This window comes from Pelmatolapia mariae, linkage group LG9 (assembly GCF_036321145.2).
Source record: "Pelmatolapia mariae isolate MD_Pm_ZW linkage group LG9, Pm_UMD_F_2, whole genome shotgun sequence".
Taxonomy (NCBI): domain Eukaryota; kingdom Metazoa; phylum Chordata; class Actinopteri; order Cichliformes; family Cichlidae; genus Pelmatolapia; species Pelmatolapia mariae.
Genome location: NC_086235.1, coordinates 859,710 through 884,103, shown reverse-complemented (window position 1 = coordinate 884,103; position 24,394 = coordinate 859,710). Strand labels below are relative to the sequence as shown.

The 24,394-nt window shown below is 48.9% G+C and overlaps 1 protein-coding gene across 1 annotated transcript in view; it reads left to right on the top strand.

The window, feature by feature from the left end:
- Positions 1 to 22,765, top strand: part of LOC134634062 (activin receptor type-2B-like) — a 35,736-nt gene extending 12,971 nt beyond the window's left edge. The window contains exons 2-11 of the mRNA XM_063483104.1: positions 11,437 to 11,644; positions 14,581 to 14,687; positions 14,951 to 15,099; positions 15,892 to 16,035; positions 16,113 to 16,256; positions 16,333 to 16,481; positions 17,340 to 17,454; positions 17,540 to 17,678; positions 17,794 to 17,924; positions 18,524 to 22,765. Of these exons, the coding sequence (XP_063339174.1) occupies positions 11,437 to 11,644; positions 14,581 to 14,687; positions 14,951 to 15,099; positions 15,892 to 16,035; positions 16,113 to 16,256; positions 16,333 to 16,481; positions 17,340 to 17,454; positions 17,540 to 17,678; positions 17,794 to 17,924; positions 18,524 to 18,745 (1,508 nt within the window). The 3' untranslated portion in view covers positions 18,746 to 22,765. The remainder of the gene's footprint in view (positions 1 to 11,436; positions 11,645 to 14,580; positions 14,688 to 14,950; positions 15,100 to 15,891; positions 16,036 to 16,112; positions 16,257 to 16,332; positions 16,482 to 17,339; positions 17,455 to 17,539; positions 17,679 to 17,793; positions 17,925 to 18,523) is intronic.
- Positions 22,766 to 24,394: the final 1,629 nt, after the last annotated feature.

Sequence of the window (24,394 nt, the reverse complement as noted above, 5' to 3'; positions counted from 1 at the left end):
ACACAGTGAGAGTCCCTGAGTGGGCGGGACCTTCCACCTCCTGGTACAGGTACGGTTTGGTTAATGCTTCAAACACCTGAACAGAATAGCTGTGACAGTCTCAGCTCCAATCCGTGAGTCTGACCTCTCAGTGACCTGCTGGAGGTTAAAGGTTAACGATCGCGGCATGAACAGACGGGCAGCAGTCAGCCGATAGCTCGGCGGTCTCCGTGCACGCTGCTTTGTGACCACGTCCACTGTGGCACCGCCTCCTCCTGCTGCTTCAGACTTCATTACTGTCACATCTGCTGTGACTGATGCTCGCTCTGTTGTGGGGTGGGTGGGTGGGTTGTGCAGGTGCAGCTGCTGTCCCGCCTCCAGTTTCCCAGGTGTGGACATTAGTGACCACAGACGGGCAACATCACTTGCTTCGCTCTGCTCCGCCTTTTATTCCCAGGAGATGGGCGCCCCAGCTCTGCCTCTGTGGGACATCTCTCCCTGTTAAAGAGGCGTTCTTCCTCCCACTGTCACCAGCTGAGCTCAGCCTGCAGTGTTTGAACCCGTGCTGTACAAACAGGAAGTAACACGTCAGTGAGGACGGCGCTCGCAGCTCCACGCTTCCATCCACGATGATGTCATAGAGCTGTGACCTCCTGCTGACCGCCTCACAACACGACGACCCTCGGCCTGACTCTGACACCGTCTGACCTCACAGGGCGCCAAGCAGGACCAATCGGCCAATCACGAGCAGCGGACATCAGAGTACCTGTGGACTCTGAGTACACACAGTGTGTGTGTGTGTCTGTGTGTGTGTGCATGTGTCTTGGTCTACCCTGAGCTGTGGGGCCCAAAGCACACAGATCAACATTGGGGTCCAGGACACTTTATCAAACACGGCGAGCAAGGACGTGTCTCACATGAGTCAGACTAACCAATCAGAGCGCGGCGCCCTCGTGGCCCGCGGTGTGGATTCACGTCAGTGGAAACCAGGTTGTCGTCTGCTTTGTTTTTGGGGGGCTGTAAAGTTTGGAGCCTTGTTGTGACAGATGGGGGGTCATTGAAAAACTGATTGCTCCCTGGGGACAGACGACCCCTCCCCCCTCACTCAGGGGAAGACTCTCTCTGTCTCCCTTGAGAACATGGAGGAGGGGTGGTGGTGGGAGGTGGGGATCCCGTCTCCTCCCAGAGGTGACGGAGACAGATGTTGTCTGGACGTCGTCAACAAAGCTCACCCTCAGGCTCCGGTGCAGGTCGTCCTCCCCAGATCAGATGGGCCAGCCACCATCGGCTGTCGACACATGAGCTTGCACGCTGGGCCTCGTGCACGCTCACGTGCCACTGGTGCTGCAACATTTGTCAAAGCAGAAAGCAGCAAACACAAACAGTCTGATTGGCCAGTGAAGCACCTGCAGGAGGAGGTCGGGGTGGATGGCAGGCCGTGCTGAGCTCATTATTGATGTTATTATTTACATTACTGCTCACTTTACTGTCCCTCGATTACTCGCAGTACTACACTCACAGATTCACCTCATCACTGCAGCACGTGTCATGGTCGGGGCTGGTGATGTGAGATACATACACCATATGTTTAAATAAGCTCCAAAAACTAATGTTATTTTCAACCATACACAGTCTAAAACAGACCAGTGACTGACGTGGAACCGTCACAGCTGTTCATGTCACGGTCTTTGGTGTGTGGAGACGCTCACATGTGCAGCTTAAAACAGTCGTTTTCAATTTTCAGCTGCTGACATGAATTCGTGGTGCTGCCAGGTTCCAGGTGGGAGGGGGCGATAAATGATGCATTTGCAGAGCGTGGGAGAAAGAAACTCCATGGTAACCTTGATGGTTACGATGAAGCCATTTTGACCATCGTACATGGAAAACCTGACGATACATTAAGTATATTGGATATATCTCCCACCCCGGGTCTGGCGGCTCCATCGGCTCTCTGTGATGGACCCAGACCACCAGTGGCTGCTTTGAAAGTCCACGTTGACATGCACACAGTCACAAAGAGCTGCCTCCTTTATTGCTGTAGGATCGAGCTGGCACCAGCTCTGACGACCCGCCCAGTATCACCTGCACTTACTCCCACAGGTGTGATGAACACGTGTCTTTCTGCTCGCACTTGCTGCTGCTTCTACTCCGATTGTTGTTAGGGTGATGTTGCGATGTTGTTGTCACTACATAAATGGAACTAAACTGTTGCGATAAGCAGAAAGTATGCAGCACTGCAGAGGTGATGTTTGTGTGATTCTCTCGGTGACATTGAAAGCATGTGGTCAGTGTTGTCATCAGTTTATACTGAAACGCACAACGACGTTTCTCAGCCACTTCGAGCCAAAAGGAACTGAAGGCTGAAAAACAACCTGAGCGTCTAAGTGAAAGATTTATGCCATCGTCACCCGTGTACACACCTCTGTTAGCGTTTGGAGTGGTTTTCCAAAAAACTGGCACCAAGTTGGAGACAGCTGCTGGAGGGAACTATACTGGGAACAATACCAGGAACAATACCAGGTGGTTTCAGTTGGTTTGTGAGCAGTGTCCCTCACAGGAGGATTTGTGCTCTTTGTCTGTTTTGCGAGTTGACTTGAGCCTCTGATTGTTTCTTCAGTTGTTTGTCCTCTCGTAGCTTTAGTTTGATTTCCTGGTGTATCGACCAAATTTTAATTCAGTTTAATTCAAAGTACTTGATCCACCATCAGGGATCGTTTTGAAAACCACATAAACATGATGTAAAAAGCTCCACAGAAGTCCAGCTTGTGTGCGTTTGAGGACGCTGACGTGGTGAACGAGTCAGCTGATGTTCACTCCAGCTGTAGCTCCATCCTCTGCTTCTGTCTGATCTTTATGTGCTCGCAGATTGTTGTGTTGATCGCTCGTTAGACCAGCGTCCATCTGTCCGCTCGCTCTCGTGGGAACGCCGTGCACATACGCTCGTTGTCCTGGAGTCTGAACGGTAGATGCAGGAAACACAGCTACATTAGCAGAAGTCAGAGAGAGCCTCGTAGCACCCGGCCCGGCTACAAAACATCAGTAAAGGCAGTCAGTGGTCAGAAGGAGGCGTGTCCTCACCTCGTTTGGGTCATTTAGGTCTTAAACTGGACTGAAGGGCAGGACGCCTAAATACAAGGTTCTTACCCAGCACAGGGCCTGGGCCGTCTGTGGGAACCAGTTACCCCAAAGATCTGTGTGTGTGTGTGTGTGTGTGTGTGTGTGTGTGTGTGTGTGTGTGTGTGTGTGTGTGTGTGTGTGTGTGTGATTAGTTCCCATGACTTTGCATCTTATATGCTGCCCTATCATCACACTAACATATGCACACACATAATTGGTCTGCCAGATGCCTGTGTGTGTGTGTGTGCTGGTGCATATATGTGCTTGTTTGCATGTGAGAGCGTGACCTCTGACCCCTGGTGTCTGGAGCTCACAAAGGCTCTAATAGCTGCTATGAGCTCACTTTGCATTAGAAAGCGGCGCGCTCACACAGTCGAGCCATTCGCAGTTGGTTCACGTCTGCATGCGTGTCATCGGGAGACGCCGGAGGTCAGAGGTCACACACTTTCACACGTATGCAGCACACAAATGTTAATGTGCACGACAGTGCAGCTGGAAGGCCGAGGGTTCGAGTCCGTGCTGCGCTCACACATAACAATGCTGCAGCTGTCGCTGATCCCGCTTCACGACGTGAGCATCGGCGTGCTCGCCGCAACGTCTGTGCCGCTGTCACCAAGGTCATGAGAACGCAGCGAGGATGGGCGGCGTTATCACCGCTCTGCTCTGTGACCATAAACCTGCTGTCACCTGACATCAGAGTGTTGTGTGTGTGTGTGTGTGTGTGTGTGTGTGTAAACGACTGTGAGCAGACAGTAGAAGTAGATCCCTGAGTGTATCCGTCCAGCACAGATCCTGATGGTGCCGGTCAAACTCCTGCTGTACGTGTTTGAAAGCTGCTGGGATGCTCCAGGGACGATTTGTAAAAAGGAAATGTTCATGTTTTGTGTTTTTTGTGATATTATGATGAAATCGACAGCTGTTGTTTTTCTAAGCTTGTAATAGGACGCCTGCTCCACCTCTGGCACGCAGGGTCTCGTGCTGAAAGGTCAGGCGGCCTCTGAGACAGATTTATGTGCGACATCAGCGACAGAACTCAAAGTCCTGGGTTTGACTAACAGTGGTCAAAATGAACCCTGATGTTTGTGTTCAGGTCAAAGTTCAAACGTCAGCTTGATTTAGCTTCAATACATGAAGCATGGAGAGCGACTGAGGGAGGATGTGACAGGAGAACAAGTGCAGCAGCTCAGTGGTTGTTTCAAAGGTGTGTTTGTGTGAACTTTGTAACTCGCTGCTCCAGTTTAACTGAAGAAGTCGTCTGAGTAAATGTCAGATGACACACACACAGTGACATCAGCACACGGGTCTCCATGGTAACCGAGGTCGACCTGCAGAATACTGATGAGGGTTCAGTCGTAGTACTTTCCTGCAAACATTACTGCTGAAGTCCTGTGTGTACTCCCTGCTATTGCAGTACTCTCAGAGGTGCTGCTTTCTGTCCCATAATGCAGTGCGGCAGGTTTATTCCCGATCACCACAGAAAGATGGCTCATCATCACACAGGATGGCTTCTTGTCTCCCTGCAGCTCCTCTCTTTGTGAGGAGACTGTAGGATTTATGACATAAACATGTGAAGCTCCCCCTGCTGCTCCTCACGCTGACATTAAAGCTCACAAACAGTTAGAGCAGCAGAGCGGGAGCTCCTGAGCTGGACCTCTGCACTTTTAATGACATCATGTGACCAATAATATGGCTGCTGTGAGGTTACTGTAGCAACAGATTGCCCGAGAAGGCGGAGCTCCAGAAATTCTAGGATTTTGATTGGATGTTACTGATCAGCAGGTATCTGTGTGTGTGTGTGTGTGTGTGTGTGTGTGTGGTCACCTCGGGCTCTGAAACAAGAACACGGCTGAAACGCTGTGAAGGATTCAGAGTGGGTGGGGTCACGGTGGCTACGACCATCTTTTATTTACAGTGTGTTTAGGGCATACTGAGATTAAAGCTGTGACATCATGCAGTATCAGTATCAGCAGGATTACCACGGAGACTCCTCTGAAGATGCAGTTACAGTTTTGTTTTTTTCCCGTTCTGTCCCGTTTGGATCTTTAGCGTCAGAATTGTTGTCTGAAGGCCAAGAGAGATGCCAAGCGGATTTAGTTTACCAAGTGGATCATCATGGCTAGGGATGGGTATCGTTTAGGTTTTATCCGATACCGGTGCCAAATCGGTACTTTTGAAACGGTGCCGGTGCTTAAACGGTGCTCGAACCGGTGCTTAAAGAATGGAGAACACAAACTTCGTCCAAAAACCTCTCATGTTTTTATTTTTAGCAGTCTCCTTTTTTCTGCAAAATGATAAGAACCGTAACAACATATAAACATCATCTGTGCAAAGATTTATGTTTTTAAAGTGAAACAGTGAAAAACTACAGCGCTGTCAATACATGAATATCCAGACGTTGTACAAAAATGTCCAATTCTGGCACACAATTGGACACCATGCCAGCTGATTTTTTTAGGTATTTAAGAGCAGACAGTAATTAACTTTATTAACATGCCTATAAATGCTTTTTTCAAAAATACGTTTTTGAAGAATTAACCACACATTTACATGGTAATGGGCCTTTTCTGCCATGGAGCGCTTAATTGGCCTCTGGCCCTTTAAACTCTGAGGGGCTGTAACTTTGGTTTCTTTTGGTCAATTTGCATGATTGACACCTCTTTTTAATTGTTTGAGCCAATAGAGTCACAGTAACGATGCCACGTTCACGTTACTTCAACCAATCAGACGTTCCAAGGCCAAAACCCACGTGGGCCCAAATTTACTGCATGTGACGTCTGTCCAGTCACGTGTCTATAGGTGGGTCTAAAATGGAGGTTGTTGACGGAAACGACTCTGATACGGCTAGGTAGGCGTGGTAACTGCTGATAATCACATGGCTACCGGCTACCGGCGAAAATAACGGAGGAAATCTGGACTGTAAGCCAATTTCTGTCTTAGCGCATTTGCGCCGCTGTGTGTTTTTGTTGTCTTCTTTTGCGGCTCATTCAGTGAATTTTGGTCAGAGTGTGGTGAAACTTGGTGTTTGAAATTGGTGATAGCTCTGGAAGATAACCAGCTTTTCTTTAGCCGGTTACATGAAGTCTGGGGAATTTCTGGCTCGCCTTGTTTGTTTAGCGGACTTGTGCGCATTTACATAACTGCTCGTTTAATCATGGCTTGTTTTCGTTGAGTTTGGTGGTTGTAGAAATGGTTTATATGACATTTTAGCTGAGATTCAGAGGTTTCTGTGGATACCTCACATGTCTGGACTTATATTTCTCACCCCGTGTTATAACCGATTAAACGTGATCTCCTCCTTTTTGCTCGCGGTACCGGGGGCGTGGGGCTTAAAGCACTTGTTGCAGGCTGCTGAGTTTGCATCTTTTGCTGTGAAGTACAGCCAGACTTTTGAGCGCTTCGCCTTGGGCATTTTTAATCTGTAGCTCTGCTCTAAAAGAACGTACGTACCTGGGCCCGCCTACTATCCTTGTAAAATGATTGGCTAGAATGCAAAGTGTATGACATCTCAAGAAAAAAAAAAGCACCGAAATAAAGCACCGAAATGTGCGCTGCTTTTCGGTCTGGTTACTACCGTTTATGTCAGAACCGGTGCCATAATGGCACCGGACACCGGTACCCATCCCTAATCATGGCCTTGCCATATTGGTCCATTTGATTGACCTTTATTATAATTCTGTATATATTTTATTTTCAGTTGTTACAGATGGGACAGACATGACTGGGGAGAGGACAGGGAGAAAGAAAGAATGAAAGAAAGAGAGGGAGAGGTTTAGGAAAGAGGAGCACAGGAGATGGAGCGCTCAGCGGGACGGCTGCTGCGGTCTGTGGCTTCATGCTGTGAGCGCAGGAAGTGTTTGATTTATCCTCCAATCACAGCTAAGAACACGTGTTGACGGTGTGCTCTGGGCTTCCTCTCTGATCGAGAGGCCGATAACGACGGAGCGCTGCTGTGATGTCTGTGCAGACGGTGTGAGGTGTGCTGAAGCTTCCCTCTGCTCTCCTCTCGGCTGTTTGCACGGCGGCTCTGGTTCACGTCCTGTCCTCATGCAGGACCTCGGCAGCTCTCTGACTCCAGTGTGTCTGTCAGTCTGAGCCGGGCGGATCCAGAAGGGTGGCATGGGGTGGCAAGTGCCACCCTAGTTTTGCATATGACAGTGTTGTTTATTAAAATAAGATAGCATTAACACTTTGAGCCCTGTTAACAGTGAATATAAATGCTAAAACTGAAACTATTGCATAGTGTTCCCCCCTCCACCATTAACAAATGGTTCAGCCCATAGCAGGACGGCTTTCTTCTTGTTTTCAGTAGCAAGCGATGCTTATGATTGTGCCAGAGCACATTTTGAACAACACCATGGGAATTTCAGATTTTACACAGGTGGTTGGATGTTACAGTCTGGAAATGGAAGGAAGGTGAGTGTTATTAACCCTCTGTGGTCCACGGACACGCTGCACCTCCAAATCACATGACTGATGTGAGCTGACAGCAACAAGCTGCAGCCACGCTGAGTCTCTATTTCAGCCCATATTGAAAATTCGGACTTCAAAGTTTTTAAATTTTAATTACAGGCCAGTAAATCCAGAGTTATGATAATATATATAAGCCACGCTTTTTTTTGCTAAATACTGTCGTCACGTGTCTTGTTTTGTTTTTGTTGTTGTTGTTTTTTAAGCGTTTTCTAAGGACAGCGCGAAAACTGTAAAGAAAGGAAAAAAGTCACCTCTTTCCTGTCGGTGGAAAAATGCACCATGTTGACCAATTTTTTTCAAAAAAGTCAACAGGTGGGATTTGGTTTTTAGGAAGATGGGAAAGTTTTGGGAGTGACGGTAACAGCAGCGAGACAGAGCGAGCGAGTGAGAGAGAGAGTTTTTACATGTGGGAGATTTGTGACGTTTAGTGTGGAGTGTGTAGTTAGCCTGTTCAATTCAATTTTATTTATATAGCGCCAAATCACAACAAAAGTCGCCTCAAGGCGCTTCATTGGTACAGAGAACAACCCAACAGTCATATGACCACCTATGAGCAAGCACTTTGGCGACAGTGGGAAGGAAAAACTCCCTTTTAACAGGAAGAAACCTCCAGCAGAACCAGGCTCAGGGAGGGGCGGGGCCATCTGCTGTGATTGGTTGGGGTGAGAGAAGGAAAACAGGATAAAGACATGCTGTGGAAGAGAGACAGAGATTAATAACAGATATGATTCAATGCAGAGAGGTCTATTAACACATAGTGAGTGAGAAAGGTGACTGGAAAGGAAAACCTCAATGCATCATGGGAATCCCCGGCAGCCTACACCTATTGCAGCATAACTAAGGGAGGATTCAGGGTCACCTGGTCCAGCCCTAACTATATGTATGCCGGCTTGTACACATACACGAGAGACACGAGAGTTCTTCTTTACTGATGTTTACTGTGCTTCTCTTAACGTACACAGGTACACCGTAGAACTGGTGAATACAAATGTACAAGAAAATTATATTTCAGCATTAAAACATATTGCAGTATAAAATTCACAAAATATAAACAAACATACCACTTTAGCCTGCAAGTAGACAAACCGGTGTAATTGGATCTTAGGACTTATTTCTTCTTTCTTAGCTTGACTTTTACATGGCTAGACCGTCACCATGAGCAGCTTCTCTGACCTTACTACTCAAAACAGGAAGTGACCTCTGCCCTTACCATATACTTACAAAATTAACCGGTTATTTTCCATGTATCAAAGTAACTTTACACCAATCCGGTATCCAAAAAAGGAAAATGTTAACATGCTCAACACAAAAATAAAACATACATCGAAAGGAGCCAGTTGAGGTGGTTCAGGCATCTGACAAGGATGCCTCCTGGGCGCCTCCTGGGTGAGGTGTTCCGGGCATGTCCCACCGGGAGGAGGCCCCGGGGCAGACCCAGGACACGCTGGAGAGATTATATCTCCCGGCTGGCCTGGGAACACCTTGGTGTTCCCCCGGATAAGCTGGAGGAGGTGGCTGGGGAGAGGGAGGTCTGGGCTTCTCTGCTTAGGCTGCTGCCCCCGCGACCCGGCCTCGGATAAGCGGATGAAGATGGATGGATGGATAGAAAATAAAATGCGTTAATTACATTATCATTACAAGAGCTCCACCTAGTGGTCAAATACTAACATTTCACCAACTGTTACAATATGCTTTAGCAAAAAGGAAAGTTTGAAGCCTAATCTTGAAAGTAGAGATAGTGTCTGTCTCCTGAATCCAAACTGGAAGCTGGTTCCACAGAAGAGGGGCCTGAAAACTGAAGGCTCTGCCTCCCATTCTACTTTTAAATACTCTAGGAACAACAAGTAAGCCTGCAGTGCGAGAGCGAAGTGCTCTAATAGGGTGATATGGTACTACAAGGTCATTAAGATAAGATGGGGCCTGATTATTTAAGACCTTGTATGTGAGGAGCAGGATTTTGAATTCTGGATTTAACAGGAAGCCAATGAAGGGAAGCCAATACAGGAGAAATCTGCTCTCTCTTTCTAGTCCCTGTTGTGTAGTCGTTTTGTTTTGTGTGTCAGTGAGGACACCTATGAATGTCACAAAGGCACATTACAATGTAAACACTGTCAGCAGGTAGAAACCCAGTAGTGGTGTGCCATACTGCATATTTTGGTATCGATCTGATACCAAGTAAATACGGGCCAGTATCACCGATACCGATACTTTTCAATGAATAAGGTGGATCCGTCATTGAATTGCTAAATCGCAATTGCTATCCGCTTCGGCCTCCTCCAACGCCTCTGTTGGAGGAGGCGTTGGCACGCAGGCTGCATGGTCCTGCGTGCCAGCCGTCTGCCCAGCTGCCTGTGAGCCCCGGCTCACTTCCACGCCTGCTGCGCCGCCGCTGCTTTCCACATGGGTGGCCACCAGGCCAGCTCTGGGGCTTCCGCTGGAGGCGCGGGCGACCGCCAGAGTAGACACTTCCCTGGCGTGGGGCGCCGATGGTCGGGGCCGACTCCCTCGCCTGCTCGCGGATGGGGGTGAAGCGGGCGATGGGGGTATGTGGCGGGGTGTGTTCTGCGATGCCGCTGCAGGTTTGGTGGTGGTGATGTGTACGGCTGGCAGCGGGAGAGCTGCAGCCGTTGAATGTACTGTTACAGCAACCGTGTGATTGTTGTAAGAATAAATGATGCTGTGAAGCATGAAAACGCCATCAGGTCTGCCGTGGTGGCGAGCTTTTTTTTTTTTTTTAATCTTAAGTGCACCAGTAAACAAATTAAAGCAAATACTGTTGATAAACTATAATACAAAAATTACAATTAAAATTCTCAACAACAAAAACAACTGGTAAAAATATAATTAATATGTAAACAATTTAACAACCCCCAAAGTGTCCAAGTCACATGACGTGTCAGCGCAACACCGAAACATAAGATTGTGGGAGCAAAGTGTGCCCGCTGACACAGGAGCGGCGAGTGCAGCCACCTGCTGTTTCGTCTTTGCTGAAAGCACAGCGTTGTAAACAAGCAGAGCTCAAAGTAAAGAATCGATCTCACCAGGCTAGTATCGATCCGATGCCGACTTGGTATCGATACTATCGATCCGCCCACCACTACCCAGCGCAGTGATACACCTCCTGCTGTCAGGCCTGCAGGTTTACCCCTGTGCTGCTCTCCTCTGTGTTTTGGTGGACAAACAATGTTTTTTACTGACACACATCATTTGTGGAGCATCCTATTGCGACACCTGATTGTTGTCTCATTTTAGTTTTAGTAATATTTTTAAATGGTTGTACAAAAACAAACAGCAGGTGTATTGGCTGCATTTTTAGATAAATAGTTTTATATGTTTACAAAATGTACAATTTATATTTGCATTTCAAGTTATAAAAATAATTGACTCAACATGTCTGTGGGTTTCTTTACAGTAAAAAAACTACTAGGATTTAAAGTTTTTTGTGTGATTTGAGATCAGTCATATTAATACAGCATGTCAATGAAAAAACAACTAAATTCAGACACGTGATGCGACACAACAAATCATGAAAAAGTAGGTTTAAATGTTTGTTCATGACAGTGCAGATTTGTAACAATGTATATGAAAAACGTGTATACTTACTGCATTTGAATCATTTTAACTACATGTAACCACCTGCATATGTGTTTGGAAAAAAAGGCTTTGATTTTGCCACCCTAAGAAAATTTCTCTAGCTCCGCCCCTGGTCTGAGCTCGCTGTCGCCGGCAGCAGACGGTCCAGCTCGTCATTGGTGCTCCGCTCTTATTCTCTGTGCTTTAATTAGACGAGTGTGGAGGACTCAGCTGGAGGACGCTTTGTGACACGTCATAAAAGCATTTCCTCTGTGTGTGTGTGTGTGTGTGCTGCAGGGCTGAGCAATGGGACTGCCGACACCAGGGAGTGTGTGTACTACAACGTGAACTACGAGATCGAGAAGACGAACCAGAGCGGCGTGGAGCGCTGCGAGGACGAGCAGGACAAACGCTCGCACTGCTACGCCTCCTGGAGGAACAACTCGGGCTCCATCGAGCTGGTGAAGAAGGGATGCTGGCTGGACGACTTCAACTGCTACGACCGGTACACACACACACACACACACACACACACACCTTGCCTTCAAACAACATAAATGGTGTCTGAGCTCCTCCAGCCAATCATTACACAGCAGACACCAACCACAGTGTGATCCATGCTGTCACGTTTACCTTCTTGCACTGAGCTGATCCAGGATCTGCTGTGATCACAGCCACAGTCACCTGAATGTTTTATGTTGTCAGGCAGACCCTACAGTGACACAGACTCCATGATGTTTGTTCAAACGGTGGCTGAAAACTGAAGTCCTGTAAATACATGTAAACAAATCTATGACAGTCTGTGTCTGTTCTGTGTCGGGGCCACGTCCAGTTTCCTGTCCTGTGATGCGTTCCTGTTTCTGGGCAGCGTTCCATTCAGAGCAGCTGCTCACAGGGATGGGATCATTGACAGTGTTGGGAGTAATGGAATACATGTAAAATACAAAATATGAGTAACTGTATTCCATTACAGTTACCGTTTAAAAAGGTGGTATTTAGAATACAGTTACTTTGTTGAAATAAATGGGTTACACGGCGGTATTTTCCTGTTTCATATGTTCGGCTATGCTCTCTCTATTTTTGGTGAATCCCAAACCAAACATGCATTAAGAGGCTCTGATGTCTGTGTCTCAGCCTCGCGGCCCATGTCACCCCTACTTGCAGCCGCATAATGACGTGAAGAAATATTTTAAAAACTGATTTAATATGAAGGCAGGAGGCAGAGTGTTACAGCTCTAAAGCATGTAGCCTGATGGGCAGTGTAGTCCGTGCTGCAGGGAGAATGGACTGCCGTACCCGTGATGTGTCTGTGAGCGAGGGAGGGAGAAAAAGGAAAAGTACGAGCTGTCACGGAGCAGAAACGGGAGCTGGAAGCATGTAAATATAATAATAACCACTGCAGCCAAGAAGAGTGCCTGTTGAGCCCAGTTGTAAGTAAGCTATTAAGACTCGACTGTACACTGTGTTCGTGTTTTCCTCCGAAACAGTAAGTTCCGTTGGAGCAGCCTTTCAACGCCTCTCTCTGTCTCTCGCTAGCAAAGTTGACCCAGACAACAAAGTAAAGCTAGTTTTCAGCTACGAGCCCGACACGAACCCGACGTATTAGCCAGAGGTCCCTTTACTACGGTTCGGAGCCGCGGACCTGTTTTATATACGCGCGGAATAGTTTTCTATACGAGATCGCTGCAAAAAGTGCAGCCTTACCTAATGTCCACCTACTGTTACTCATTTATATTAAGATTTAAACATCTAGTTGGTATTGGTATGGAGAGTAACCTTCAGTAATAGTAATGAATAAGCTACAGGTACCTTGGTGTTCATCTGAACAACAAACTGGACTGGACTCATAACTCAGACGCCCTCTACAGGAAAGGGCAGAGCAGGCTGTACCTGCTGCGGAGACTCAGGTCGTTTGGAGTGGAGGGCCCACTCCTGAAGACCTTCTATGACTCTGTGGTGGCCTCAGCCATCTTTTATGGTGTGGTCTGCTGGGGTGGCAGCATCTCTGCTGGGGACAGGAAGAGACTGAACAGGCTGAGCCGAAGGGCCAGCTCTGTTCTAGGATGCCCTCTGGACCCAGTGGAGGTTGTGAGTGACAGGAGAATGGTGGCTAAGCTGTCATCCCTGTTGGACAACATCTCCCACCCCATGCATGAGACTGTGACAGCACTGAGCAGCTCCTTCAGTGGGAGACTGCGGCACCCACGGTGTGGGATAGAGAGATTTCGCAGGTCTTTCCTCCCCACTGCTGTCAGACTCCACAACAAAGACTTTAACTGATCAAACACACACATCCACACATGTGCAACAAGACTAAGTGCAATACTCTCTGACAAAGTTGTATTTTTACTCAGTTGTATATAGTATTTGTATTCTACTTTTATCCTATTGTATATTTTATTCTATTCTGTACAGTATTTTATTCTTACTGTATTCTAATTTTTGCTATATAACTTTGCACTGTCACTTCCTGCTGTGACAAAACAAATTTCCCACGTGTGGGACTAGTAAAGGTTATCTTATCTTAAATCACACAGCAATAGGACAAGTGGAATACATTTTAAAAGTAACCTTCCCAACACTGTTCCCAGATACTGATGAAGAGTCGGACGCCAGGCTGAGCAGCCCTCTGTCCTCGGGTCAGCCTGTCATGCAGGGCATGCAGGAATGCGATGACTGGTCGGGTGTTGTAGGGGCCGATAGTGGGAGCACACATGGTTGGTGCTCCTCTGTGAAGTGTGACCGTGGCCCTGTTCCACGTCTCCTCACCTCACAATTGACTTCAGCAGTCAAGCAAAGCTGTAAAGTGTGCTGGTGCTTCGGTCCTCCATCATCAAGTATGAGCTGGTAATCTGTGAGGTGGAGCATCAGCACGGAGCCCTGCAGCAGCTCTGTTTAAGCTCTTAGCTCCACCTGAACTGCAGCTCAGCACCGTGTTTGTGCTGCTGGAGCCTTTTAGTGACATCATGGCTGCTGTCAGGTTCCTGTAGCTACAGAGCGAACAGGAAGGTGGAGCTCAAGTTTAATGAGTGAAGTCTGAGGATTTTGATTGGCTGTTAGTGATTAGCAGTCATCTGTGTGTGTGTGTGTGTGTGTGTGTGCGTGCTAGCTAGCATTAGCTGTTGTCTTGGCTCCAAACTAATACAGCGTCAGCCTAAATGCTAACATTAAGGCTTGAAACCACAGCCAGTGGGTGGTGTCGTGGGTGGAGCATGGCCTGACGCGTCCTCCACCCTCAGGTGAGGCATTCCTCAGGCCTCCGCTCTGCTACCGGGGTCATAAGTGTCCACCCTCAGCCGTGTCAGAGACCCAATCGAGGCTGCTGATTGGACGGAGTTGTTCCTACAGACGTCGAGTCTCATGCGCGGTATGCTCGACGTACGGGGTGTTGGTGTCAGAGTGTTACCGTGTGTGAGGTCATTTCCTGTCTCTCTCTCTCAGGCAGGAGTGTGTGGCCACCGAGGAGAGCCCGCAGGTCTTCTTCTGCTGCTGTGAAGGAAACTTCTGCAACGAGCGCTTCACCCACCTGCCGGACATCACCATGCCACGTGAGTGCCATCTGATTGGTCCGTTAGCACGTGTCACATGTGTCTTCTCCTCGTATCATTGTTTGTGCTTCATGAGGTCGTGACTTCAACAGGTGGTGTCGTGGCCGCCTCCTCCATCTTTTATGTACAGTCTTTGTATACTGAAACCCGTCGGCAGGTTTCCTCGCACCAGACTGTCAGGGACGTTTCCAAAGTTACCATGGTAACACAGCGCTGATAAAGTCCTTTTAAATGTAATTGCAGTCTTTCTGTGTGTGTGTCAGTGATCAAGGCCCCGCCCCCCAGCGTGGGTGTGTTAAACATGATGATTTACTGCCTGCTGCCCGTCACCATGCTGTCTGTTGCTCTGCTCACCGCCGTCTGGATATACCAACACCGCAAACCTCCGTATGGACACGTGGACGTCTCCGAGGTGAGCCTCACACACTCACGCTTCCCTTTTGATGAAACGAGTAGAAGTACTCGGTTACTTTGACCTGCAGACCGGAGCTGATGACATCAGTTTGACTCTGCGATGCTGAGACGGCACCATCTGCTGGTGGTCTGCAGGTACTGCAGCAGGAAACATCCCAAACAAGGGTTTGTCACCACATCGTGGTTCCTCATACTGAATACAACTGTAAAACACGGCCAGTCGGTCTGATAGGGCGAGAGGCGGGATACACCTGAACAGGTGGCCCGTGTATTGACAACACTCTCACCCGTGGTTCAGTTTTTATTCATACAGCGCCAAATCACAACAGCAGTCGCCTCAAGGTGCTTTATATTGTACAGTAGATCGCACAATAATACATACAGAGAAAAACCCAACAATCATATGACCCCCTGTGAGCAAGCACTTTGGCGACAGTGGGAAGGAAAAACTCCCTTTTAACAGGAAGAAACCTCCAGCAGAACCAGGCTCAGGGAGGGGCGGGGCCATCTGCTGTGATTGGTTGGGGTGAGAGAAGGAAGACAGGATAAAGACATGCTGTGGAAGAGAGACAGAGATTAATAACAGATATGATTCAATGCAGAGAGGTCTATTAACACATAGTGAGTGAAGAAGAAACTCCCAGTGCATCATGGGAATCCCCCAGCAGCCTACACCTATTGCAGCATAACTAAGGGAGGATTCACATTAATCCTGACATGGGAGGGGCTTCTGTCATGTTCCTGTCTATAAATGTGTCACATTGATGCACTCTCCTTTCCTCTCCTCCAGGATCCTGGTCCACCTCCTGCCTCCCCCCTGCTGGGGCTGAAGTCTCTGCAGCTGCTGGAGGTGAAAGCCAGGGGGCGCTTCGGCTGCGTCTGGAAGGCTCAGATGATGAACGAACACATGGCTGTGAAGATCTTCCCCATCCAGGTACCGGTGTTTGCTCCAAGCTTCAGGGCTGCCGTCCTGACTCCCAACCCTTCCTCACCTCCTCCTCCTCCTTGCAGAATAAGGACTCCTGGGAGAACGAGAGGGACGTGTTCATGACGCCGGGCATGATGCACGAGAACATCCTGAGGTTCATTGCCGCAGAGAAACGAGGGAGCCACCCCGAGGCCGAGCTGTGGCTCATCACAGAGTTCCACGAGAGGGTGAGGAAGGGGGGCCGAGGGGGGGTCAGAAACTCCCGGGGGTGTGGGGTCCATCTCCTGATGTTTGTCTATGCAGGGCTCGCTGTCGGGCTTCCTGAAGGGAAACGTGATCAGCTGGTCCGAGCTGTGCCACATAGCCGAGACGACGGCGCGCGGCCTGGCGTACCTCCATGAAGACGTCCCCCGACAGAAGGGAGAGGGTCCCAAACCGGCCATCGCCCACAGGTCTGCCCACAAACCCCCACGCCTACAGATCAGACAGGAAACCCTAGTCTGCAGTGACGAGCTGCTGCCACACGGTGGAGCTGTGAGTCAGCGTTAGAGGACGTCACAGTTCACGCTGCTCGTTTTTACTTCAGGATCTCAGAGATCGCTTATGTTCACGTGCTCGACACGCAGCAGCTGCTCACACGCTGCTCACACGCTGCTCACACGCTGCTCACACGCTGCTCACACGCTGCTAACACGCTGCTCACACGCTGCTCACACGCTGCTAACACGCTGCTCACACGCTGCTAACACGCTGCTCACACGCTGCTAACACGCTGCTCACACGCTGCTCACACGCTGCTCACACGTTGCTAACACGCTGCTCACACGCTGCTAACACGCTGCTCACACGCTGCTCACACGTTGCTCACACGCTGCTAACACGCTGCTCACACGCTGCTCACACGCTGCTAACACGCTGCTCACACGCTGCTAACACGCTGCTCACACGTTGCTAACACGCTGCTCACACGCTGCTCTCACGCTGCTCACACGCTGCTCACACGCTGCTCTGCTTTCAGCTCCACAGTGAACACATACAGAGACTCACAGTATCAGCACGCAGCAGCAGGTTAGCAGGAAGTACTGCAGTAGAGCTCAGTGTGTGCTGGGGCTGATGAAAGCTACTACATGTATTACTACATGCATATAGTAGTACATGTTGACACCACAGAAATCAGAGTGCTGTAGGCAGCAGCTAAAAGCATCATGGGAGCTGTAGTTGAATAACACAGTAGATCGATGAGGAGCAGGACTGTGGGCAGGGTCAGACAGGTAAGGGCAGCCACGTTTGATCGTGTCTCACTCTCTCAGGGATTTGAAGAGTAAGAACATCATGCTGCGCTCAGACCTCACGGCGGTGATCGGAGACTTCGGCCTCGCCGTTTGCTTCGAGCCAGGGAAACCGCCGGGAGAGACCCACGGACAGGTAAGGTGGTCTGACCGCAGGCGGCCGAGGAGACGAGCGTCGCCGCGTCGCTCACGCTCACTCGTGTGCGTGTCTGTGTGTGCAGGTGGGCACCAGGCGCTACATGGCCCCCGAGGTCTTAGAAGGAGCCATCAACTTCCAGAGAGACGCCTTCCTCCGGATCGACATGTACGCCATGGGCCTGGTGCTGTGGGAGCTGGTGTCCCGCTGCAAGGCTGCAGACGGTAACACACACACACACACACATTCGAACCACACCTTAACAGCACAGCGAGGGTTTACCTGACGTCTCAGGAGCGGATGTTGGTTCCGCCCATCTTTAATATGTGGTGTGTTCAGGTCCGGTGGATGAGTACATGCTGCCGTTCGAGGAGGAGGTTGGTCAGCATCCATCACTGGAGGACCTGCAGGAAGTCGTGGTCCACAAGAAGATGAGACCAACCATCAGAGAGCCGTGGCTCAAACACAGCGTGAGTCTGAACCTCAGTCCATGAAACATCAGGGGGCCAGATCTGGATCCCTGAGGGACACCTTCTATCATCAGGCCCTTTATTTTCAGGTGTTTTGTACTGTAAGACTGAGCAGTATTAGAGGGAAACTTTCCCTGTGGAGGTAAAAAAGACTTGCTTGTCTTAGAAGTTGTATTTAAGCAGAGATGTGTTAGTGTATATGTAAATATAAAGAATGGTATCATCAGTATAAAAGTGTCCTGTGCTGAGCTGTGAAGTTTTCATGTAAACATGAGTGGGCCTAACATGGATCCCTGAGGGACACCTTCTATAAATCATGTGGACCTGCAGGACTCAGAGCGTCACTTCAGGGCAGGTGTCTGCAGGTGTTTTCAGGTAAAGACGCCACAGTTATGTGACAGAGCTGTAGGGATCCACAGCAGGGCTGTTGTGTAACGTGCGTGCACGTTTATGCTGATGATGTCATCATTTACAATAACAGCGCTCTGTGTTTGACGAAGGCCTCATTGTGTTGCAGTCCACTGCGTCACCTTCTTCTTTTCTCGATCACAGTGCTTCCTTTGCTAACCTCGCCTCCCCCCATGTGCTGCTCTCTGCAGGGTCTAGCCCAGATCTGTGAGTCGGTCGAGGAGTGCTGGGATCACGACGCCGAGGCTCGCCTGTCGGCCGGCTGCGTGGAGGAGAGAATCGCCCAGATCCGCCGCCTCACCGCCACCATTGCCCCACCTACCTCCGAAAACAACACCCTGCTGGGTTCCTCTGTTGCACCTGTTCCCATGGTAACTAACGTGGGCCTGCCGCCCAAAGAGTCCAGTATATGAGGCGAAAAAAACGAGGTGCACACATCACGCCATCGCTCCTCAGTGGAATTTCGTGCGTGAGAGCAGCTGCTATTTTATTCTCTGGACTTCTTTTGGACTCTTTGTGATTCCCTCTTGTCCTTCGGGACGGAGTACCAGCACACCTCGTTGTTCCTAAGTTTTCCTCTCAGTGGGACTCATTCGTGTCTTTTTAACCAGGCGTGTGTTTAATGAGAAAACGCATTCAGGGTCCGACTCAGTGAATGCTTCGATCTCCAGGTACCTCAGCGACCGTTTTTATTCGCTCATTTTTTACCGTTTTCCTCGCTCATTCCTGCCTCTGCTGTCTTCTACTCACATCTGGATCATATCTACCTACCTGACAACAGCGTCACCTAGCAACCACCTGTCAGCAGGCGACTACAATGCTGCAAAACCCACAGAGGAGCCCGAGACTGTTACACAGCAAACACACACCCACAGCGACCGCTTTTCTACTTTACCTGGACTTTAGTTTTTATCGGTCTCGTGCGACAACACGTCGCTGTTCGCATCTTTAAATCCAACGGGTTGCATCCAAAACGGACGGAAACAGGAAGTGATGTCAGACGGAAAAAGGCGAAATGGGCCTGCTTGTTTCCAGTGTGGCGGTTTCCGTTCTCCCGTGTTTCGTGACCCAGTCTTCTCGCCTGGGGGTGAAGGCTGAGAGACTGTGATTGGTTGGCCTCGCATTGCAGAGGTGTGATTGGCTGACTGTGCTCAACCACAGCATTTTGGTTGGTTTGGAAATAATTTCTCAGGTAATCATGACTACAGGTGAATGGTGCATGCATTCAGGTCTGTGTGTACGTGAGTGTGTGTGTGTGTGTGTGTGTGTGTAAACAGTCACATGATGTGACAGGTTTGAGTTTACACCTATTTCCTGCCTGTGTTACCTGAGAGACCGGTGACCTTTGACCTCCAGCAGCGCCACCTTCAGGTTAAACCGTTCAAACTGAGCATCCGACATGTGAGTGCTGCATGATTTATTCTACACGTGTGGAAGGAGGGCTTCTTCCTGTCCCTGCCTTTCACAATAAAAGCCCTGGACATGCACACTGTGTGACTTTGAGATTTCATTCAAACTGTGAGGTCAAACAGCTGATTTCTGTTTATGAACGTCTCAGGCCCCACTGACTCACATCCAGGTGTCCAGATCCACAGACTGATCCTAACAAGCTGCTGAAGAGGTCAAAGGTCACCTGTGTCCTTCTAACGCCCCTGTTCTTCCCTTCTGTGATGCCAGACATGTAACATGAATGTCTACGATGCTGCTGCTGACCCTGATGATGATGATGAATATATTTCTGTAGATTCTTTTTATTGTTAGTTTTACTTTAGTTACATTGACCACATGCAAATCTGTGTTTGTACAGAGTGTGTGTGTGTGTGTGTGTGTGGGGGGGGGGGGGGGGGGGGGTTAATGATCAGCACTGATCAATGAGAGTGACAGTAGAGACGACAGTGGAGACGACAGTAGAGACGACAGTAGAGCTCCTGAAGCACAGACCACCTCAACACAGCAGAAATACCTCACAGACTTTTCTACGAGCTGGATTTTTACATTTTGATGTTTGTGATTTTTTTATTGTTTACTTTGTGTTTTTGTTGTTTCCATTAAACCCGCGGAGCTGCCGGGCCGTGCCGACTCACAGCTCGCTGCTGTTTCACACTAAACGGCCCACACCTGGACTTCCTCTCATCCTTCCTCCTCTCTCTTCAGGTTTCCTTCTTTCCTTTCCTCTACTACCTCCTTTCTGTTTCCTTCCTGACTCCTCCCGCCTCCCTGTTCTCTCCGTGCTGTAACAGGTCACATGGTTTAACACCTCCTCGGGATCTGTTATTGTGGCTGTAGCTCAGGTGGCAGAGCAGGTCAGCCACTAACCAGAAGGTCGGTGGTTCGATCCCAGGCTAGATACTAACCCCATGTTTGCCTACTGGTGGTGGCGCCAGTGTCCGGCAGCCTCGCCTCTGTCAGTGCGCCCCAGGGCAGCTGTGGCTACAATGTAGCTTGCCATCACCAGTGTGTGGATGACTGAATGTAGTGTAAAGCACTTTGGGGTCCTTAGGGACTAAGTAAAGCGCTATACAAATGCAGGCCAATTACTATTTACCATTGTGACCGATTCAGTGACTCTTCAGGCAGCGCTCCACCTGCAGTCTGACCTCCATCAGGGCTAACGCCGCCTCAGTCTCTGTTTCCAGGTGTTTCAGGAACTGGTTACCTCATTAAAGTCTGACAGGTGGAAACGCAGTGCTGCGCCCACGGTCACAGCGACCTGTTTGTGCTCAGCATGGTTAGCGACTCAGCTGCTGCACGGTGCTTTCATTCTTTTATTTTGCCGTCCTGAGAATTCATCTCTGTAAATAATTTAGGACGCTCGTTCGACCCGTGTGCTGCAGTCACAGTCGGGCCGGGTAGTTTGGATCTCCAGCTGTTCCCCAGCAGCTGCTGCCTCCGTGAGAACTGATGCAAGTTCCTGTGAGGCAGGACGGCGCATCACCGCTTCCAAAAATGCCCCAAAACCCTGAACTTCCTGTCGTCTGCTGACATCACCGGCTGTTCAGGGCCTCGGTCAGCTGATGTGACTCGTTTAGGCAGCTCCACAGTACATGACTGCACACGGAAACACCTGGCCAGGTTATTTCATCAGAGTTAGCTTGTGCTGCTAGCACTGCCCTGGCTAACATCTCACACACTCACAGCTCCCTCAGAGCTGTGAGGGAAGGTTCTGGTCTCCGAGTCCTTGGAGCTCGATGCTAAAGAGAGAGAGTCACATGACTCCTTCCTCCAGCTTGTCCTGAGCAGGTGTGTGAAGATGGCCGCCTGCTTTTTGGTATTTTGGCCTGTGCCAAAGAAACGGTCGAGGTCAGAGACACGAGTTCGCTCACAGTCCTCTGTCTCTGCCATCGAAGACAGACGTTTTTAAATGGTGACGAGCAGAAAGGAATTCTGGGTGTTTATCCGCAGGACAGCCCTGTGAGTGTAGGACTGAACGCTCGCTGTGCTGACTGTGACGGCGAGCAGAGCTGTGATCACAGCGAGTCTTCGTTTAAACGTGACGAAGGCGGGAAAAGAGCAGAGCTGCTAACGAATCGATCAGACGCCGAGCCCCCACGCCGTGAACGAGCCAAGTACTGTCACTGGTCTTGGGACCCGCCCCCTCTGTCGACTTTGCTGCCAATCGACGGACGCGTTGCTTCAACATCTGATTTTTATTTATTTATTTATTTATTGTTTTTTGGGGGGGGGGGGGGTGATCGTCATGGCAACAGTGACCAGTGCTCAGGGTAAGCTAGCCCTGCTTTACATGGCAGTTAGGATTAGCAAAGCTAGCTGTGCGTTATCAGGCTGCTGACCTGCACAGCAAACCGCCTCGCCGTGTCAGCTGTGATCTGATTGGCTAACGGCTCTGCTGCCACTTTAAATTTCTTTTAATTTTCAGCTGAAGTAAAACAGCCGACCCAGAATGCACGGCTCCAGATGTTACAACATCTGGAGCTGCAGCTGGAGTCCTACACTCACAGAAAGTCATGAGCACCGTTCACTTCCTGTGGCACAGGCCGACAGAGGCGGCCAGCTCCACCAACGCCATCTGCTCCACTCCTGGGTGGAGCGAGCTGTGAGTCTCTAAACAGGAAGAGAAGCGACTGATCTTCATCGGCGTGACTGTAGGAGGAGCAGTTTAACATGTATAAATACACGTGTACATACATATATGAACAGGAAGGAGGAAGTGACACCTAACAAAATAAAAGCCTCTTCCTGGTTCCGGTCCTTCATTCAGTAGAGGCGACTGATGGAGGTTCCTGGTTTTACTGTGGTGCTTTATAAAGAGAACCTCCACCTGCTCCGTCTGCCTGGAGACAGACAGGAAATGACGTGTGTGTGTGTGTCGTCGCTGTATGAATGTATCTGAGCCTCAGTGCGGCGACTCTGAGGCTCACACTCCAATAAACTGTAGAAAATGAAACTTTTTGTAAATGAAACAATAAAAATGTGACAGTATTTTAAACAGACTGCTGGATTTCTTTACCATAAGGTGGAGCAGGAAGAAGAGCACATAAGGTCCGGGGGCCAGAACCGGCCCCGTGGACACTCGAACAGTTGGAAGAAGTAAAGGAGGGTGGAGATTATCATACGTGTTCCAGCCCTTCCTGCTGATGGAGTCTACGCTACACTTACACTACACCTGTACTACACCCGTTAAAGAAACAGTAAAAGGTCATTTAGTATAGATGGAAAGTTTTTTGCAGCCACAGTAAAACAAAATGTTTTTTTTAGTTTTATTCAGTTCAATTCAGTTTTATTTATACAGCGCCAAATCACAACAACAGTCGCCTCAAGGTGCTTTATATTGTACAGTAGACCTACAATAATACATACAGAGAAAACCCAACAATCATATGACCCCCTATGAGCAAGCACTTTGGCGACAGTGGGAAGGAAAAACTACCTTTTAACAGGAAGAAACCTCCGACAGAACCAGGCTCAGGGAGGGGCGGGGCCATCTGTTGTGATTGGTTGGGGTGAGAGAAGGAAGACAGGATAAAGACATGCTGTGGAAGAGAGCATATTTGTTTAATATGTGTAATGTATTACACCTGTAATACCTACAGCGTGCTCTAATCGCTCTAATAGGATATTATGGTCGACAGTATGGAACGCTGCACTGAGGTCTAGCAGGACAAGCACAGAGATGAGTCCACTGTCAGAGGCCATAAGAAGATCATTTGTAACCTTCACTAAAGCTGTTTCTGTGCTGTGATGAGCTCTGAAACCTCACTGAAACTCTTCAAATAAGCCATTCCTCTGCAGATGATCTGTTAGCTGTTTGACAACTACTCTTTCATGGATGTTTGATATGAATGGAAGGTTGGAGATTGGCCTATAATTAGCTAAGACTGCTGGGTCTAGAGATGCTTTTTAAGTAAAGGTTTAACTACAGCCAGCTTGAAGGCCCTGAGTACTTTCTCCCACACTGAAAACACTGGGATGATAACATTATTTGAACATTACCTAATAAGACTGATTCAGGACAGACAATTAGTTATTTTAAACTTTCCTAGCAGTCCTTCACAAACAGGGAACAGTCTGTCTATTCTCTCCATCTGTCAGCTGCTGCTGGCTCTTCCTCCTCCTCTTCCTCACACACTGCTGAGTTTGTCCTGGTGGATCATCAGGGGTGCAAAGCCTCACAGATGATGTGCAGCAGTGGGTCCCTCAGTCTGTCCTCACTCTGGACACTTGCTGTCGTCACACATGGAAATCAAATGTGTGATAAGCTGCAGGATTCAAACACAAGTGTAACTTATAAATACATGTTCATACTTTTATTCCACAATCAGAGAGAAAGAAACAGAGAGAGAGTGCAGGACAGACAGACAGGTGACAGTCTCAGGTGTATACACTGCTACAAAACAGCACAAGAGAAGGAGGATTTAGTGTTTGTGTTATTACGAGTGCTAAACAAGAAGAGTTCCCAGATGGTCCAGTGGACACATGTGTGACTCCTGTGATTAAAGCATCTTTCTTTCAGCTTAACGAGTGAACCGTCAGCTCGTTCAAACACACGTTAAAGTCCGTTTGGCTCGACACCACCGAACAGAGGCAGCAATATAACATAGCTA